At 53.9% G+C, this 19,526-nt stretch overlaps 1 protein-coding gene across 3 annotated transcripts in view; it reads left to right on the top strand.

Moving 5' to 3' along the window:
- PRKCZ (protein kinase C zeta) overlaps nt 1-19,526 on the top strand; it is a 98,102-nt gene that overhangs the window by 13,303 nt on the left and 65,273 nt on the right. The window contains exon 1 of one of the 3 annotated variants that reach the window (XM_043923578.1): nt 5,782-6,078. The exons of 1 other annotated variant lie outside the window; for it this stretch is intronic. Coding sequence is in view for 1 of the 2 variants with exons in the window: in XM_043923576.1 (XP_043779511.1) it covers nt 6,306-6,717 (412 nt within the window). In the remaining variant the exon portion in view is untranslated. Of the gene's footprint in view, nt 1-5,781; nt 6,079-6,290; nt 6,718-19,526 lie in introns of those variants that run through there. One more of the 3 variants, XM_043923576.1, reaches the window with a different exon arrangement.

Below are 19,526 nucleotides of genomic sequence, written 5' to 3'. Positions count from 1 at the left end.
TTCCTTCCTCTTAAGTTTTTTGGAAAAGGAAGATTGGTGTTAGTTCTTCTTTAAATGTTTGGTAGAATTCACCAGCGTAGCTCTCAGGTCCAGGACTGTCCTTTGTCAGGAGATTATTATTTTTTTTTTTAATTACTGATTCACCTTACTAGTTATTTGTTCTTGTTCAGTCGCTCAGTTGTGTCCAGCTCTTTGCAACCCCATGGACTGCAGCACGCCAGGCTTCCTTCTCCTTCAGTTTCCTGGAGTTTGCTCAAACTCCTCCTGTCCATTGAGTCAATGATGGCATCCAACCATCTCATCCTCTGTCACCCCCTTCTCTTCCTACCCTCAATCTTTCTCAGCATCAGGGTCTTTTCCAATGAGTCGGTCCGGGCAACTAATGTAACTGGTTAAAGGTCTATTCAGATTGTCTGTTTCCTAGTGATTTAATCTTGGTAGGTTCTTTGTTTCTAGGAAACACAGAATTTGTGCATTTCTCAATTTGTGCATGTCTCAGTTATCCAGTTTGTTGGTATACAGTTGTTTACAGTGCTCCCTTACAGTCCTTTTTATTTATGTGAAATCAGTAGTAATGTTCCCACTTTCATTTCTGATTTTAGTAATTTGAGCCTTTCTTTTTTCCATCTAGCTGAAAGGTGATCAGTTTCGATGGTTTCACTGATTTTCCTTTGTTTTTCTATTCTCTTTTGTTTATCTCTGCTCTGATCTTTATTGTTTCCTTTTGCTAACTGGGAGATGGTGAAGGACAGGGAAGCCTGGTGCGCTGCAGTCTATGGGGTTGGAAAGAGTCAGACACAACTTAGCCACTGAAAAACGACATAGTTTCAGATCTTAAGCTGTATAGTTAGACTGTTGATCTAAGATCTTTCTTGCTTTTAAAAGAAAGCGTTTATAGCTGTCAGTTTCCACTTAGCTTCACTTTCTCTGTATCCTTTGGGTTTTGGTATGCTGTGTTTTTGTTTGTCTCTGAGTATTTTCTTATTTCCCTTGTGATTTCTTCTTTGATCCATTGGTTGTTTGAATGTGTTGTTTAATTTCCACACATTTGTGTATTTTCCAGGTTTCTTTCCTGTTGCTAATTTCTAACTTGATTCTGCCATGGTCGGAGAAGATAGTTTGTATGATATCTGTCCTTTGAAACTTGATTGAGACTTACTGTGTGGCCTGACATGGTCTGTCCTGGAAAATGTCCCTGTGTACCTGAGGACATGTGTGCTGCTGTTGGGGGTGGTTCTCTGTGTGTGTCCATCACGTCAGCTTGGCTTGTTGTGTAGTTCAAGCCCTTGATCTCATAATTTGTTTCCTGTCTGACTGCACTGTCATTGCTTCTTATGGCTGAGTAGTATTCCACTGGGTGTTTTGTCATATCTTACGTATCCATTCATTCATTGACGGACATTTGGGTTGTTTCTGCATCTCGGGTATTGTGGACATTCATGCAGAGATTATAGGTTTTTGAAACGCTGAATTGGTAATAATTTTGTTCTGGCCACAGCACAAAGAATTTTTCGAGTCTGTATGTGTAGAAGCGCCGTAAGAGTAAACTGTCAGCAGAGCCTGCGAGGTGCCCACTTTAAAGGGGTCTGACTCCCGTCCAGTTCCTGGGTGAGTAGAGCCCCGTGTTGCCTGGGGGGCACAGGCAATGGAGGTGAACAGGCCATTGGCTCAGCCAGAGAGCCGTGCTCCCTGGTGTGGCAGCTGGGGTTGGGTGGCTCCCTGCCACCAAATGGAAGCACGTTTCTGGGGCTTTTGGGGTTGGGGGCCTGGCAGGATAAGGTGGTCTTGGTGGTTGGTGGGCTGGGTCTTTGTGGGGAGAGGTGAGCTGGCCGGTGAGATCCCTGGGCCAGGCGGAACCCCTGGCCAGTGGTGGCTCTGGGCGGCTTGCTGGAGCCCAGGAATGACGTGGCAGTGCAGGGGCCTGGGGGGGCCACTTGCTGGCTCTGGACAGGGGCAGCTGCAGCACAGAGGGGCTTTGTGACCTCATGGCCCCCAGCAGGCTTGTGTCAGCCCCTCTGTGCATTGTCCGTCCTGCACTGCGGGGGGGGGGGGGTGGGCTCCTCTGTCGTGTGTGTCGTCCTGCCTCTGTTCACATGGAGACGTTCATGTTTGATTTTTGTGTTAAATACCGTCAGATCTGTTTCACATTTTCCCATTGCCTGTGCTGGCCACTTGTGTACAGACTGTGGGTCCTCCAGCACGGAGCAGGCCCGGCAGGGGATAAGCATGGCCGAGGCCTTCAGCCCTGCTTCCAGGGACGCTGACGTCCTGCTGCCCACTGCCCCGTTGGCCCCTCTGATGGCCGCTGTCCTTAACATCCAGCCACACTCCCCACAATGTGACTGGACCCCCATCGGCCACTCCTGCCAGCCCTTCCTCCATAGAGCCTCTTTCTAGGGACCTGACTCCAGCCTGGGGGTGGGGTGGAGTGGCCTCCCTTGGTAGGTATGGGCTGCATGTGTGCGGCTGGGAATCAGGCAAGTGTCCAGGCGGCGGCTGGGGCTCCACCAGTGAGCAGTTGACAGGCCCACTGTTACCCATAAACCGGGGTCGTGGGGCTGTGAGTCAGACGTGGTTGTGAGAATGCTGACAGCTCTGTGGGGTGAGCGGTCACTCAGTGTGTCCTGAAGGACAGCTGGGGGGCACTTGCAAAGCAGAATAGATGCAGTAAAGAAGCCCTTTCCGTCAACTTGAGGATTTCCCTGTGGGTGGTGAGCGTTGGCCCCAGGAAGGCTTCCTGGAGGAGGAGTTGTGCCAAAGGCCCTGTCACGGGGAGCTAGCCACGGACACTGGGTGCTCAGGTGACCCCCTGGGAAGGGGTGAAGAAAGGAGGGCTTCTCAGTCCTTAATAGTCTCAGAGAAAAGCTGAAGCTGGGGGGGCGGTGTGTGGCGCTGCAGCCTGTCTTAAAGCCGGGGGTGTCCCTCGAGGCCATGGGAACCAGGCCCTGGCAGCCTGAGTGCTTCATGTCCTTGGCCCCACCCTGTCCGCGTGCTCAAGTGAGGAGGCGTCCCTGGATGGCGGGTGGACTGGCTGGTGTAGGATGGCCCCTCTCCAGCCTGCTCCCTGGAGGCAGGCAGCCCTGCAGAGGACCCTACTTGTCACCTGGGTGGCTGGCCTGTGGGACTGGTGCCCAGGGCAAGGAGACTGTTCCTGGTCAGACCCTGAGGAGCCAGGACCCTGTCCAGCTCTACTCCTCTGGTCCAGAGGTGCAGTCTGAGGGGGTCAGGGGCTGTTTGACCCCTGGCTTTGCCCACAGTTGTGCCCCTGCCAGCCCCCGTGGCCCAGGACTGAGTTGGGCTTCCTGGCCTGTCAAGAGTCCTGTCCTTGGGGGCTTTCGAAGTCCTCTAGCCCCTCATCAGTGAGGCTGGGGAGGTGACAGGCCCACCCCTGCTGTCCCTGCATCTGGAACCCAAGCCATTCCCTTTTCTACTCCAGCCACAAGGAAGCTTTCACAGCCCACTGTTAAAGAAGGTACATGCCAGTCAGCCTGTGTAGGGGGAGCTGAAGGGACATTCACTTGGGCTCACCTGGGCAGGTTCCTCCCGAAGCCCAGAGGAGTGGTGACCGTGGAGTGGGGCCAGGTGGGGGCTAGTGGGGTCAGCACGGGCCACAGGAGCCATGGTGGGGTGCAGAGGAAGGGGCGGCCTTTCCAGAGGCTGTGGGGAAGGATGGGGCTCATGCTGCAGCCCACCCCTCTTGCTCATGCCCCCTCCCAGTGGGCCCAGAACTGCTGTCTGTCTCTTCTCTGGCTCTGAAGCTTTGTGTGCTTCCCAGCCATGCTGGACACCCACCCAGGAGCAGAGTCGTGCAGGAGAGGCCATGCTGAGGCACGTCTCCCATGGCCACAACCCACCCAGGCAAGCAGGGGTCAGTTCTGTGGATGCAGGCGTGTTTGTGAGACCGCAGAAGGGGGTGCTTCTGTGTGCTGGGGCCAGACCCCGACTCTGGGCAGGCGGGGGCGGCTTTCTGTGCCTCAGCTCCCCCTGCTGTGTAAAGGCTCTGGAGTGACTGCCCCCTCGGGCGCCGTGTGAGCAAGAAGAGAGCTAGAAGGGCTTCAAGAATGGGCTGAGCGCATGGTGAGGTCAGCTCTCTGCCTCCCCTGCCCCCACTGGTGGGTTGCAGGGAGCAAGCTGCCCCGTCGTCGTCGTGTGCTCAAGGCCACCCAGCATCCTTGGATGAGAGAACAAGAACCAGACCCAGCCTGGGTGGGGGGCCAGGGGGCACTTGGGGTGCGGGGTCAAACTGGCAGGGCTGGACTGGTTACCACTGAATCCTTCCAAGGTAACAGACGCCTGTTATTCCCTGGTATTTATATGTGTGTGTATTGCTTTATTAAAAATCCAGTTTCATTCAGCTTTGTCTCAAATTATCTGCAACCTAGAAAAGCTACTTTTCCATCTAAAATAGGCTGCCATTAAAATGAACAGTCCCCCAGTTCAGGCTGGGTTTTCTAGAGCTCTGCAAAGCCGCACGTTTGGAATGTCTGGAGGAGAGTGGGCTGAAAGGTGGTGACTGTGATGTCCAGCTCACCTTACTTGGGTTTGCCTGTTGGACTCGGGGTAGATGCGTTTCCCATTGAAGCCCCCAGTAGAGGTGGTGGGTCTGTGATTTTGTGGTTTGATAGCCTGAGGGTGATGCAGACATTTCCAGTAAAGGTCCAGTAATGAATATGTTGATCTTTGTCTTGGGCGTTCATGTGCCATGCTGTGTGAAATCAGCCCCCGTGCAGAAATGGGGGGTGAGTGGGGAACAGGGCTGTGTCCCCACAAGGTGTTGTCAGTGGACAGTTTCTTGTGTCTTCTGGGGACCTTCTATTCCACTGGTGCTTCCGAAGTCACCTGAGTTTCAGATGCCATCACCTGATGACTCAACTCTCCCAGGTGACTTTAGGCCAGAGTGAGGGAAGGAGCTGGGTTTTGAACCCAGAGCTTTGGCCAGATTCTGTGCTGGGAACACAGATAAATGTAGACTCCTGAGCTGGCCACCTGCCTAGAACCCATTGCAGGAGGGTCGCTCCCCTTCCCAGCCCTGGTGTCGCCTGGAGATTGTGGGGAGAAGCTTCCCAGACCTCTTGGGCCCCCAGTGTGGAGCCTGGCTGCACAGGTCAGCCCAGGCAGTTGGGGGTCTAGGCAGGGTCAGAATAGGCTCCTGGGGGTCCAGGGAGGTCGGCTGAGTCCCCTCGTGATTTTGGAATTGGAAGGAGAAGCTGGCAAGGACCAGATGTCACATGGGGGAGCTCAGAGTGACTGTTGGGGCCGAGGGTCTTCTCTGGCCGTAGCCAGCACAACAAAGGCCACCTGCTGGGGGCCCACCTCTTACCTCAGGCTGGAGTGGGTGTGATTCCAGGCTGGTCGCCCCAATACTCATCTCTCTGGGACCTTTGTTCCCTCATCTCTGCCCTTCCTGCTGCCCCCACCCGCACCCCTCAGAGGAGCAGTGGCACCCAGACACCTCCCGACCCGGGTCCAGTTCACCTCACTGACCAGAACCAGGCCTTCCCTCTTCTCCTCCTCCCAGCCATGGCACCCGGGGGCTTGGGACCTGTGAGCATTTGTGTTGGACCCGTTCTTGGCCTCTGCAGATGCAGGTCGGAGGTCACCCACAATCCGGGGGCCACTGCCACTCGGCCAGCGATCCTGGCATGCGACAGGCTGGGGCCCCACTGGGTCTGTTCCCCACAGACACCGCGTCCGGGAGACTCGGAGGCCGAGCTGCTGCCCCGGCTCCTGAGGTCCGTCTCCACGCAGAGACGCTGTGCTCCCGTGACGTCAGCTCCTCGGCATCCAGGCCATGTTTTAGTCGGTGCCTCAGCTGCCGGCTCCAGCTTCCCCGGGGAGCCGGGTACCACCCGGGCCTGGAGACATGAGGAGGCAGGGATGTGAGAGGCGGGGGTCGGGCCGGCCAACCTTCCTTTAAATATCCATCTGCCCTAGTGTGTGAACCCCCCGCCTATTGTCAGGGCCCACGGGGAGCAGAGGGCAGCGTCCGCGCGTTTGCGGAAGGAGGATGCCTTCTTTCACGCCCACCGCTCCGTAGAGCATAAAGAATCTGCCGAGGAGGCAGGAGAAGAAAGCCCGGTGAGTAATGCGCATCGCCCGGTTGTGTACGGACGCAGCCTCCCTGCTGCACGGATGCTCCAGACCCAGGCATGCTGGTGCCGCTGGCCCGGGCAGGGATGTGGCCGCCGCAGCTCCGAGCTGAGCCGCGGGGGGAGCAGCACTGAGGGGTGACAGGTTTTAGAAAAACAAGCCCCAGGAGAGCCTGCCCAGCGAGGGATGCGGCCGATGCGGGGGTGGGGGAGGAAATGCGCCCCCCGAGATGGACAGTGTGTGCCCGAGGCCTGGCGGCTGGTTGGCTCCGGGAGCAGCCTCGTTTTCATCCGACACCCTGGCCTGGGGGCCCTGCTCGCTCGCTCCTGGGAGTCCTGCTGCTGGGCTCCCCTGCGGAGGGCCTGGGCGCGAGTGTGCATGCTCTGCTCAGCGCTTCGCGTCGCTGCCGCCCGAGTGTGGGCAGCTACCGAGATGGGGCCGCCCAGACTGACCGTGGCCGGCACCTGTTTCCCCGCCCTGAGCCCTGTCCACAGAGCGGCTGCGCTTCTGCGGCCCTGGCAGTCCCGTGGACAGCGGGTCGTGTCAGTGTGGCTCTTCCACCCGGCCCTGGACTGTCGGCAGCGAGTGCGGCTGGGTCTCTGCTTCTTCGTCCTGACATGGTGGGAGGTACACGCGGATGCTGGGGCTGCGAGTCGCTGGTGGGGACAGGGGAATGTGGGTGCTCTTCTGACGTCCATTTTGCAAGATGTTTTTGTAAAAAACAAAAGCAGCAGGAGGCAGCCCCCCACCAGGCTGGTGGGGAGCAGGTCCCCCCATGTGGACGGTGCTGGGGTGATGGGAGGCTGTTCAGGCAGGGCCACCTCTCCCCCAGAAGCAGGACCCTTGAAATACTGGCCACTCTGCAGCCAGTCCGGGGTGCGGGGGTGACTCGTTTGTTTTGGATAAATCGCAGAATTTGGGATGCACTGGAGGGGTGCGTGGCAAGGGAGATGGAGCGGGAGTTGCTCGCATGTGTGTAGCCACGGAGCAGAAATTAGCTGTGTCATAGTTTCTCCGGGCCGTCTCGGCCTGTTCCCGTTCATGTGATCATGCGCTGCCCGTGCAGGGCTGGTGGGACCCTTGGTGCAGGCAGGCTGCCCGGGGGTCCAGGACATGGCCTCAGGGCCCAGCGTCTCAGCTGGGTTTAGTCAAAGCCTTGAATGGGGGACAGGTTGGAGGAGTGAGCCCCCCAGAACCACAGCCATCCTGTCTGCGTTGGCGCGGCCAGGTGGGGTTGTGGCGGGGCCCACCTGTATCTGTGTCCTGGTCCCATCTGTGTGGCTTCCCCACTCCTGTCTCCACTGCATCAGCCACCGATGGACCGCCTTCACAAAGTTGAGAGCTGCTGACACTTACGTAAGGAGCGTGAGCTCTGTAACCTTCCTGACTTTACCTCCAGGTTGCCTGCTGTTCAGTGGGTCACATGGAGTAGCGAGGAGCCCTCCTGGGCAGATGCCACCCTCAGGCCCCTCCCTGGGCACTGGCCTGGGGCCCCACAGAGAAAGCCTGCTTCAGAAGATCCCCGTCTTCCTGTCTTGTCCCTTTTCACATTTGTGCAGTGAGTCTGGGGGCTGTGTCTTTGCCCTAGAACGAAGCGGGGCCCACGGCAGTGCATCCGTCATGAGTCCTGTCCTCCTCAGTGCTCCAGCTGGCAGGTGCCTGGCTCAGGCCCCAAGCCCCACTGAACGTCCCAAGGCCCAGGGCCACCTGTCTCCTGTTGCTGTGGGGCAGCCCAGGGTAAGGGGGCCGTCCTGAGCGCTGCCCTTGGAGCCAGGGCCTGGTGATGCCAGCCCCTGGAGGACAGACCCTCCTTCCAGGTGTCGTGTCACTGTGTCTACGGCTAAGAACAGAGATTAGTTCCTTTCTGTATTTCCCTGTATTTCTTGGGAATGGCACGTTTGGGGTGGGGAGCCAGTAGGTCTGGCCCCCCCTTGGTAAATGCCTTGTGCCGCTGGGCCTCTGCTTTTGGGGGGCGGGTAGCACTTGGTAACACAGCTCCAGGAGGGTCAGATGTGTGTTTCGTGCTGGGGTGGAGGTGGGGCACCAGGCAGGCTCTCTGACCGTAAAAGCTGGCTGTTCTGTGTGAGGGGCAGGAACAGCTTTGTCCAAGATTAGCCACCTGAACCAGCTACTCATCCAGCGTTCGAGTTGTTTTGGTCCCAAAATCGTGGCTGTTATCTTTCACTCGGGAGGTGGCACTGCAGAATCCCCGCCATGCTTGTGGACGTGGCGGTTTATTTTTAGGATCATCCTAAAAAATGTGGAGTAGGCCACCTTGTTCATTCTGCCTGGGCCCAGTCAGATTCCACACCTCATCACCCTCAACCCCAGTTGCCGAACCACGAGCCTGCAAGTCTGTTTCCTCCAAGAGGCCTCCGGTCAGGAGGGGTGAGGATCCAAGTTGACAACTAACCAGCCTTCTTGGAGATTATCTTGGAGGCTGTTATCTGATGGCCATGGAGGCTGCTTCATCTTCATTTTACTCCGTGATGGTTTATGGGGTGAACAAGAAATTGTGCCCGGGATGCTGGAGCTGGGGGGACCCTGAGTTTGTGTTTTATTGTTTAATTTGGTAGTTACGTGTCTGGTCTTTTTAAAGGTTGCTCTTTTTCATGTGTTTTGTGCAGGAAGTTGAAGAGTTGATTTGCAGCAGCAAGGAGTATGTCTGTGTGTGGGCAGCACCCTAGGACTGCCCTGGTCACCTGCCGCATGACCCCCTGCTCTGTGCTTTGGTTTCCTTTTCTTTGACGTGGGATTGTCAGGAGGCTGGAACGAGGTCATGTCAAACAGGGTGGACGCCTCGTCCTGGTCGGGACATGCTTGTGTGTATGGTTCACATGATATATTGTTTTCACATCTTGAATTTAATTTTGAGTTTTATATATTTCTATTTTAAGGTGCTAAATAGTCCATGTGGCTTGAAGAGAGAAAACTGGTATCACTGCCCCTCCCCCACCCTTGGCACATGTTTTTGCATTTCTGAATCTTGCATTTCTGTCAGAGGTGTTCCTTGTTCTGCTGTGTCTCTGGACACGGCAGTGCAGCACTCCCTCCCTCTGCCCCCAGTGGGGTTGTTTAGTCACTGACCGTTTATGTCTTGTGGATAACATAAACATTCATGTAGATTATTCATGGGGCTTCCCTGGTGGCTCAGTGGTAAAGAACTTGCCTGCCAAAGCAGGAGATACAGGTTCAGTCCCTGGGTCAGGAAGATCCCCTACAGACAGATTTGGAAACCCACTCCAGTATTCTTGCCTGAGAAATCCCAGCGACAGAGGAGCCTGGCAGGCTACAGTCCACCGCATCGCAAGAGAGACAGACATAATTTAGTGACTAAACAACAACTCAGTGCACAAGTAAATGTTTAAGAGCCACCAGCATTGTATTTCCTGTCTTGCACAGCTTGTAGTTTCTCTTGCTATTGATACTTGTCTTGATTTTCTTCCTTAGAATTTTCTAGAAGTCCTGCCTGAAATATTCCCATCATCTTCTCAGTACATGGGCAGCACTCCTTTGCACACCCAGGACCTCTCTTTGATTTTATCCTGTGGATCTCCCACTGCTCTTCTGTATCTGCCTCTCCCATACCTGGTCCATCCCCCACCCTGTGATTTGGGAAAATGACCTGACCTTTCTGTGCCTTGCCCCCTGGCCCCTTTCTTGGCCTGATCTCCAGTTAAGATGTTCTCCAGATACGTTCTGAGAAAGGGGTCTGGAGGGAGAGGAGAGTAAGTCTTTCGAGGCCTGGAGTGGAAGCACGTCTACCCGAGTGGAACATTTGGTGACAGTTTAGCTGGGTATGGAAGCCTATGTTAGAATCGCCCCCATTGGCACATTGAAGGGACTGACCACGGCCCACTGGTCTCTGGTCTGATCATGAAGTCAGAGGCCAGTTTGATTGTTGTGGGATTTTTTTTCTGCTGAAGGTTTCTAGGATCTTTTGATTCCTACATCCTCGAGTTTCATGATGACGTGCTTTGATGAGAGGTGTTTTGTTTCCTGTGCTGGAACTTTCAGCATGGACACTCCAGGCATTCTTGGTGGGACACTTCTGTCAGTTATTCCTTTGATGGTTCACTCCCATCTGGTACCCTTTTCTAGAATGCCCACCAGTGGTTTATTGGAACTCCTGGACTGGTTCTCTGATTTTCTGTTTTCCACTTCTGTTTTATTTTCTAGGTGATACCTTTAATTTTTCTTGTCCAAATCATCTATTAAGTGTGTTGTTTTGTCCTTATTTTTTAAGAGTTCTGTTTTGTTCTCTGAAGGTTCATTTCTGGAATAGACTGTCCTGCCCTTGTTTCAGAGTTGGACAATCATAGTGTTTCTTTGAAGTTATTAATTGTGGCGAGAGGCGCCATCATACACAGTGAGTCACTGAGCACTTTGATGGCTTTAAGGCTTCACACACATGAACGCTTTAGTCCTCACGATCCTCTCTGGGCACTTGTTGCTGTTGTCTGTGTTCTGTGGAGAGAATGCCACCCAAGGCACAGAGAGGTCAGATCATTTTCCCAAATCACACAGCTGTGCCTGGCAGAGCTGGGATTCATCTTCTGCAGGCTGAGTCCAAGTCCAGGCTCTCTGCTGAGAGTCTGGTTCCCACTCAGACCCTCTTAAATGGAGTGTGATCGTGGGCTCAAGTCCCCGCCACTTGGAGGACCTGGTTCGTGAATGAGGCACTGGCACCCATAGCCATCTGAGCAGAGGGGGGTGGGTGAAAGAGGAGCTGGTCTTCATTCTAAACATGTTCTTCATCCCTTCCCGTGACTCCATGTTCACCCAGGTTCTTTTTCTCAGCTTATTTTGCCAGGAGGTTTCCCTCGGCCCCTGTGACCCACGGTCACCAGCCCACAGTGACGGGCAGTTTGGTATCCCCACTGGGCTGCTTCCAAGAGGCTGGGGTCTCATACTGTGTGACCAGGTTGCCACCGTCCCCCTGGGTCGGGCCCTCATTCCATCTGCTGCCCAGGTGAGGATGGGGGTCTTCTCCTTAGAATCTAGGAGTCTCCGAGTCATGGCCTCAGGGGCTCCTCCCTGTCCCGTCTCCTATGACCGCACTTGGGTAGCTGCCTTCCGGGGTTCCATGTGGTGTCGTCACCCGCCTCCTCTTTGCTGTGTTGGGTTTATCGGTGTTTCTTTTCCTTTGACTGTGGTCTTGGAGGGAACATAGTAAATGACTGTGTTCCTGCTGCTGTTTGCCCGGACACCTTCTGTTAATAGATGGTTAAAACTGCAGAAGAACCTTGGCTGGCCAGGCCTTCATGGGTGAACGTGGGTGGGTGTGGATGTTGGGAATCAGTGCTTCCAAGGGCCCAAGTGCCCATGGGACAAGGACTGGTGCTGAGAGGTGAGGGTGAGCAGGGGAGCCCCCGGCGGCTGGAGGTGGCAGAGCTGGTACATTGTGGTTCTTCCCAGCCCAGCTCTGCCTGTGGGTTGATGATATACACTATGTTTTAGAGCAGGCTTGGGTTTAGGGAGGGTCGGGATGGTGGTGCGGGACACCGTACCACCCGTGTGTCATGGCTAATGATCCCGTGTTGGCGTGTTTCCTTGGGCTCGTGTCCCACCTCACCCGGTTTCCTCATTTCCCACCCAGGACCCCACGTGACGTCAGTCATCATGTGTGCTCGTCTTCTCTGGCTGCGACAGGCCCCAGACCCCCGTTGTTTCTGTGACCTTGGCCTGTGCAGGAGGTCTGGCTGGGTGTCCATCAAGTGCCCCTCTGCTGGGCTTTGTCTGATGTTTTTCTCATGCTTAGACTGGGGCAGGGCCTCAAGAGGAACCACAGGACTACCACCCTGCTTATCACATCACACCACGGCACCTGCTTTCTCACTTGTGCTCACATCACCAGGCGACGTGGCCTTGCACACCTGGCTGAGGTGTCTCTGTCAGGTGTCCCCTTGTAGAGTCCCTCTTTCCCCTTCTCACCCTGTTTTCTGAGGAAGGTTGTCAGCACAGCCCACCATGAGGGGAGGGGGTATCCACATGGATTTTCTGGACTTTTCTACTCGTGTTTGATGTCACGCCCATTTCTTTATTTATGTTGGTCTGTCTAGACTCACAGATGGTAATTTCATGCTCCTGTTTTGTTCTTCTTGTCTGCATTATTCCAACTTTGACCACTGGGAGCTTGTCAGATGGGCCTGGGGAGCAGAAGGGCCAGACCCTGGCCAGTAGGGTGATGCTGGGTGCTCAGTGGTGGGTGGTGGGCCTGGAGCCCCCCTGTGGAGGGGCAAGGCAGGGGGCTCTCCAACCCCCACAGGCAGGGACACAGACTTCCCTTAAGTCCCATCGTCCGGGAGAGGTGGCCAGGGCTCACGGGTGTGGAGGGCAGCACAGCTACAGCCGTGGACACAGGGTCTTCCCAGCGAGCACGGTCAGTTCTCTTCCACCTGTTCTCCTGTTAAGTGGTGGTAGTGACACAGGCTGATCTGGCTGTCACGGCTCCAGGCGAGTCCCCAGGTCAGACGCTGCAGTGCTGCCCCAGGAGAGCCCAGGCATATTCTGGCCTGAGCCAGAGTGGCTGCATGTGGCTCCCTTTAACCCTGGCTGCCTCCCCCACCTCCATCTCTGGTGCTGTCTGGGGAGGGAACCTGAGCGGGTAACCCTGTGGGGAGCTGGGGCTGCCGAGCAGTCATCCAGGATCAACCAGGCAGGGGCACCTTTCCTCTGGTGACAAGTGTCCCTCGGCCGGTGCGGGGTGAGTTTGCAGGAGACTGTGGGGGTAGCTGACTAAGCATCAGTGACGGTTTTGCACTGGAGGTGGCTGAGCGCTCGGAATGTGTAAGCTTGCTCTCCGATGTCGTTCCTGCCCATTTCCCTGGTGTCAGTGCCGCTGCTGCGGCCGACCTCGAGCTGCCCGGTGACCTGACTGCAGGCAGGGGATGCACAGTCATCAGAGAAGGTCAGAGGGCAACTCGGACACCGGGTCCCAGCTGGTTGATCCCCGCAGCTCAGAAATGCCACTTCCCCAGGCTGCCCACTTCAGAGCAGTACCCACTGCTGTTCACAGTCGATGGGTGAGCCTAGTGGTGGGTGACTTCCTGGAGCAGTCCTGAGGACGTGCGCAGGGGCAGAGCGCCTGCATGGTGACAGGACTGACTGAAGCTGTGGTGAGGGTTGTCACACTGCAGAGACCAGCTTTAAACACCCCGTTACCAGGCTAGCGTTCCACGTGTTGCTCTCCTGAAAGAACTGAGTCTCAGAACAGACCGTGTGGACCACGTACTCCTCCTCTTCTCGCCACACTGTGCTGTTTATCACATTTTTTCCAAATCCTTTGTTATCCGGAGCAGCCTTTCCAAGCCGGTGCCACCCACTCTGTGGTCCCGCTTCTAGCACCAGTGTCTCAGGTCGATGGAATGAGGGGAGGTCTGGGATGGAGGCTGGGGTTGTGTGTCTGCCGCACATGGTGTCGGCCTCTGTGGGAGGGTTGTCATTGTTGGGGCACTCACGTAGCTGGTTTCTCTTTCCGTCACTCCCTTTCCTGGTGGTGGTGTTTGGTGGCTCAACTGTGTTGTACTCTTTCGCAAGCCCGTGGACTGTATGGCTCCCAGGCTCCTCTGTCTATGGGATTTCCCAGGCAAGAATACTGGAGTGGGTTGCCATTTCCTCTTCAGGGGATCTTTCCTGACCCAGGGTTCGAACCCATGTCTCCTGCATTGACAGGCAGATTTTTTATTGCTGAGCCACCAGGGAAGCCCTTACCAGTGTTAGTTAGCATTTTGTGCTGTAAGGAAGAGCTGTCCCCTGCCTTCCTGTTTAAAACCAACATTGTATCCATGTGGACTGGGATTTTTCTGAATTGTGAGTTTATTAAAATTCATTTTCATCATTCCTTTTGAGGCTCCAATTTGCTGCATTTGGCTGGCAAGGCCTGCAGAAGTGGCTTCTGCCAGCGTGGGGCATGTTCCCCCAGCATTTAAGGGGGTCCCCACTTTCCGACACAGTTGCTTTTGGGACTAGCAGGCACGGTCCTCGTCCAGCCTGGAGCTGCTCCGGGGACCTGGCCTCCTTGGGGTGGAGGGGACTTTTGGAGGCAGGTCTGGGCTCTCTGTGCCCCTCACACCCAGGAGTGGGGCCTGGGCTCGTGCTCTGACCCTCGAGCTCCCACCTGGACTGGAACTGCCCTGGTTCCAGACGCCTGCTCCAGGCCTCCTGGGCTCCTCGGCCCCAGTCCACTGCATCAGGACACGTGTGCCCTGCCTACGTGCCAACACGCCTCCCTTGCAGCCTTGGTCCTTGGACTCAGCTACCCTGACATGGTTTCAGTTCAAGTGTGGCTCCTGGGGGGTCACCTGGGCCCCATGGCCCCCGTGGGTGTTGTCGATACAGTGGTCAGCTGGGTTTATTTATTTCTGTCTGCCCTCACTTTTAGGGTATGTCCCCATCTTTGTTTATTGAGGAATTCTGTGATATTACATGAATTGAATAAAAAATAAAAACTCTGCACATAGATTCCTAGTCATGTACCTTCAGCCCATGTGCAACCAATTTCATTCATCTTTTGTGCTTATTCTTCCTGTGTTTCTTTTTGAAAAAATAGGGGTGTGTGTGTGTGTGTGTGTGTGTGTGTGTGTGTGTGTGTGTGTGTGTGTGTGTGTGTGTGTGTGTGTGTGTGTGTGGTGGTGGTGGTGGTGGTGGTGGTGGTGGTTTAGTTGCTAAGTTGTGTCTGACTCTTGAGACCCCATGGACTGTAGCCCTCCAGGCTCCTCTGCCCTTGGGATTCTCCAGGCAGGAATACTGGAGTGGGTTGCCTTTTCCTTTTCTCCTTCTCCCAAGGAGGAAGTGTGTGTTTTGTTTACCCTTTTTTGCTACATGAGGAGTAGCGTGGTACATGTACACTTGTTTGCTTGTACTTTGTGCACTTGTCTGCTTTTACACATGTATGTGCATTTGTATTTAGTATGAGAAGTAAAGCTAAATGATAACTTTTAAAATATGAACAGCATCCCAAAATCTTTAAAAATCACCTTAATTAGACTCATCATTAAATATCTGCTTGGCATGATCCTATAATACATTTCTCCCAGTGTTTTCTAGGTGAAAACACTTTACTTTTCTTCTCAAATGACAGTTTTGCAATATTTCCTATAGAGAAACCTCAAAGATAATTACTTCAGTCTTTCCCATTGTATAGGGTTTCCCTTGTGGCTCAGACAGTAAAGAATCCACCTACAATGCGGGAGACCCTGGTTCAATTACTGGGTCAGAAGATCCACTGGAGAAGGGATTGGCTACCCACTCCAGTGTTCTTGGGCTTCCCTGGTGGCTCAGCAGGTAAAGAATCCGCCTGCAGTGTGGGAAACCTGGGTTCCATTCCCGGGTTGGGAAGACCTGGAGGAGGGCCTGGCAAGCTACAGTCCATGGGGTTACAAAGAGACACCACTGAGGGATTTTCACTTTCCTGTGGTATAGTTGACAAAAGTTTACTTTTGGGCCATTTAGAAAAAAATTTTTTTTCACCCCCACAAACTACTATTGGAGGGACTTCCCTGGTGTCCAGTGGCTAAGACTTCACACTCCCAGTGCAGGAGGTGTGGGTTCGATCCCTGGTCAGGGGACTAGATCCCACATAAGGAAGAGTTTGCATTGCTGGAGCTAAAAGACCAAAAAGAACTCTATTCCATAAAAAAAAAAGTTATTATTGGAAATGTCATGTCTATTTTTAGGACTGTTTTCTAATTTTGGAAAAACCTCAGTTTCTTTCATTTTTGACTTGTAAGACTTTAGAACATTTCAAATTTTCTCATGCAGTGATTCATCTTAAGTATTTTTTGAGATGATAATCATGCATTTACCATTTTGCTGTCCAGGTCCTCATTATAGATGCACACTGCATGAATTTTGTGTTACCTTCATTCACATTGTAGTTTTTAGAGATGCTTACAGTGTGTGACTTGACTCAGTATTTCTGTAAGTGGGTGAAGCACAGTGAGTCACACAGAAGCACCAGCAGCCCCTGGCCCTGCTGGAGACTTGTGCCCACAAATGTGATGATGCGTCAAAGCTGGGATGGAGGTGCCGGTCACTGTCCTGCAGAGCAGCTGGGAGCAGCCAACTCCAGAGCATCCACGACACCCCACGACCCCCTCGTCCCTCATACATCTCCTTCAGTCAGCTGTCGCCGCTTAACACAGGACATAAAAATCACCGTCTCAATCCTGTTTAGGATTCTCTTTTAAAGAAAAGGTTTCATTTTCTAGGGCAAGTTTAGGTTCGCAGCAAAATTGAGAGAGATACAGAGAGTTCCCATACATGCCCCACTACACACACAGCCTGCCCATTATCGACACCCCCACCAGAGGGTACCTTGTTACATCTCCCAGATCCCACAGTTTACGCTGGTGGTCACTCTCGGTGTTATGCATTCTATGTGTTGGGACAAATGTACAGTGATGTGTACCCACCATTGTTGTATCACACACAGCATTTCACTGCCCTGAAAGCCCTCTGTGCTCCCCCTGGCGACCCCTCCTGCAGCAACCACTCATCTTTTACTGTCTCCAGCATTTTTCCTTTTCCAGATTATCTTACTGTTGGAATTATTCAGTATGTAGCCTTTTCAGATTGGCATCTTTCACTTAGTCATATGCATTTAAGTTTCCTCCATGTCTTTTCATGACTTGATGGTTCATTTCCTTTTTTAAAAAAAAATTATTTTTGGCTGCCCTGGGTCTTCGTTGCTGCACATGGGCCTTCTCTTGTTGCGGCAAGTGGGGCTGCTCTCGAATCGTGGTCCACAGGCTTCTCTTTGCTGTGGAGCATGGGCTTAGTAGTTGCCACTGTCAGACTCTAGAGCACAGACCCAGTAGTTGTTGTGCATGGGCTTAGTTGCTCTGTGGCATGTGGGATCTTCCCGGACCAGGGCTTCAACCAACATCTGCATTGGCAGGTGGATCCTTTACTACTACACCACCAGGGAAACCCAGCTCATTTATTTTTAGCTGGATAATATTTCCGTTGTCTGGCTAGAACAGTTTATTTGTCCATCACCCACTGAAAGGTACCTTCACTGCTTCCAAGTTTTGACGGATATGAATAAAGCTATTGTAAACATCTAAGGGCACGTTTTTGTACAGACATAGTCTTCAGCTCCTTTGGGTAAACACCAAGGAGTGTGGCTGCTGGCTTGTCTGGTAAGACTGTGTTTAGTTTCATAAGAAAACTCTGAACTGTCTTCCCAAGTGGCTGCACCATCTGCATTCCCATCAGCGGCCAGCGAAGAGTTTCTGTTGCTCCAGTCCTCACCCGCATTTGGTGCCGTTGTGTTCTGGGTTTTGGTCATCTTAGCAGGGCATCTTAACCACTTTTAGTGTGTGGTTCAGGGGTGTTAACCGTATTCCCATGTTGGACAGCAGAGCCTGAGAACTCGTTCATCTTCTCATCTGCTTTTAAACAGAGTTCTGTGAGAAACAGAATAAAAGACAGGTTTGCCGCCTCATAGCTTAGAGTCATGGTGTTGTCATAGGCTGACCGTGCCCACAGCTGGGCAGAGCCCTGCCTCCCAGAGAGCAGTGGTGTTAGCACCTCTGACGGGGACCTGAGATGCCAGGTGGTCCTTGCACTTACAAGCCACTGGTAAGACCTTTGCTCAAAAGCATTTTAATGATTCCCTTGTTCTTGCATAATTTGGGGGTTTGGGGAGGGGAGGGGACATTTTTTTGTTCTTATCTCATCATCCAGAAATTCTTGTTGTTAGTACAGGGCTCTGACAAGGTATCTGAGCAGTGTGTGTGTTACATCATCAAGACTTGTGAGAAGAATAAATGAATAAGCCCAGGTGGTTTTTCTTCTGAAGCCGGCATTTAGGGGGTTGGGGTGCCATCTTTCTGCCCCCGTGTGTGGAGAAGTGACTCCCTGAGGAAGGATGTGTGACCTAATGGGGCAGGATCATCCCATCCTGCCAGCCTTCAGGGAGCTCGTGCCCCCAGGGAGCTCGTGCCTGGCATGGAGGCCCTGGGGGCAGCAGTGGAGGCAGTGTCCAGGCAGCCGTGGGGGGAGCCCTGGCTTCGAGGTGGGGCTGCAGGTGGGCTGCAGGGATGGCATGAGGGGCCGGCTGCCTGGTGACTGGCACGTGTTGGCCGCCTGGACACGTGGCCTGAAGGCATCCTTTGTTCTGCTGGGGCAGAGCCATGGCTGAATAGCGGCTTTCTCTGCGCCCTTCATTTCTCTGTGGCCTTTACTACCTCCATCCTGCTCTTTCCCTCTCTTGTGACCTGAGGACAGTCACAGCCTCTCCAGGTCTACCTGGCCCAGGCTCCGCCCCCTTACCTGATGACCCTGTCCCTACAGGCTGACAGAGCCTGTAAATGGGCTCTCCCTGGGCTATGACTACGCATGACTCCCCACCTCCATCTCACCAGGGTCGGGGGCCCTCGCTGCCCCAATCCCCACCTCCCTCTGCAAAGGCAGCTCGTGTCAGGAGGTTTGCAGGCCTCCCCCTTCCACCCTTGTCTCTCTCCCCACCACCTTCCACCCCATCTCCTTCCCCACCCCCCTCCCATCCCTGTCTCCCGCCCACCCTCTCCCATCCCCACCCCCATCTCCCTCCCCACCCCCTCCCAGCCCTGTATCCCTCCCCACCTCTTCCATACTGTCCTCCTCTCCATGAAGACTCCCCACAGTTTGTCCTCCCCCCCCCAGTACACAGACTCTTGTGCTGGAGGTTGGAATAGGCCTGCTTTGATCTCAAGTGCAGTCTCCCTGGGCATTTATCAGATGGGCTTCTGTGAAGATGTCCCCTTCTTACACCAGAGGTCCCCCAACCCCGGGACTGGTCAGCAATGGGCTGCACATGCTGCCCGCTGCCCGGGAGGACTGGCAGCCCTGCTATGTGGGTCAGCCTGCCAGGGCCTCGAGCCAACCAGGGCTGGGTCACGTGTGCTGTCCCCTGAAGCCTCTGCCACCGCAGCATCTTCACTCGCCATCTTGGGGGAACGGTGGTGACCGGGAGTGGACAAAAAGGCCACATCAGACAGACAGGACTTTCCAGTTTGTATTTAGACAGCATTTCTGGTTGAAACGACAAGCACATGTTGGCCGCAGAAAATTTGAAACAGGCAATAAAACAGAAAGGAAAAATTTTAATTGCCCTTTCTGGAGCTACCCAGTGAGTGGATCCTTTTAAATTCTAATCTAGTCTCACATGCTTACTAATGGTGCTATGGAGACATCATGTTAGTTAAAATTCCTCCCCATCTTCAGCTTGGCTGCAGGCAGGTAGCAGCTGCTAGTGGCCCGGGGGCGGCAGGGTCCCCTGGGCTGCGCTGTGTCAGCCCCTCTGGTCGACTCGTCATTGCCTTGGTGCAGAATCCCAGACCAGCAATCACTCTGGCCAGGAACATCAATGTATTTTAATCATTCAGAATCATTTTATAAAGCCACCAGTCATTCGGATCAGGGGACACCCTGTGACCTCATTCTAACTT

Source organism: Cervus elaphus, chromosome 14 (assembly GCF_910594005.1).
Source record: "Cervus elaphus chromosome 14, mCerEla1.1, whole genome shotgun sequence".
In the NCBI taxonomy this organism is placed as follows: Eukaryota; Metazoa; Chordata; class Mammalia; order Artiodactyla; family Cervidae; genus Cervus; species Cervus elaphus.
The sequence above is the reverse complement of the archived record's forward strand: the minus strand, read 5'-3'. Positions and strand labels throughout refer to the sequence as shown.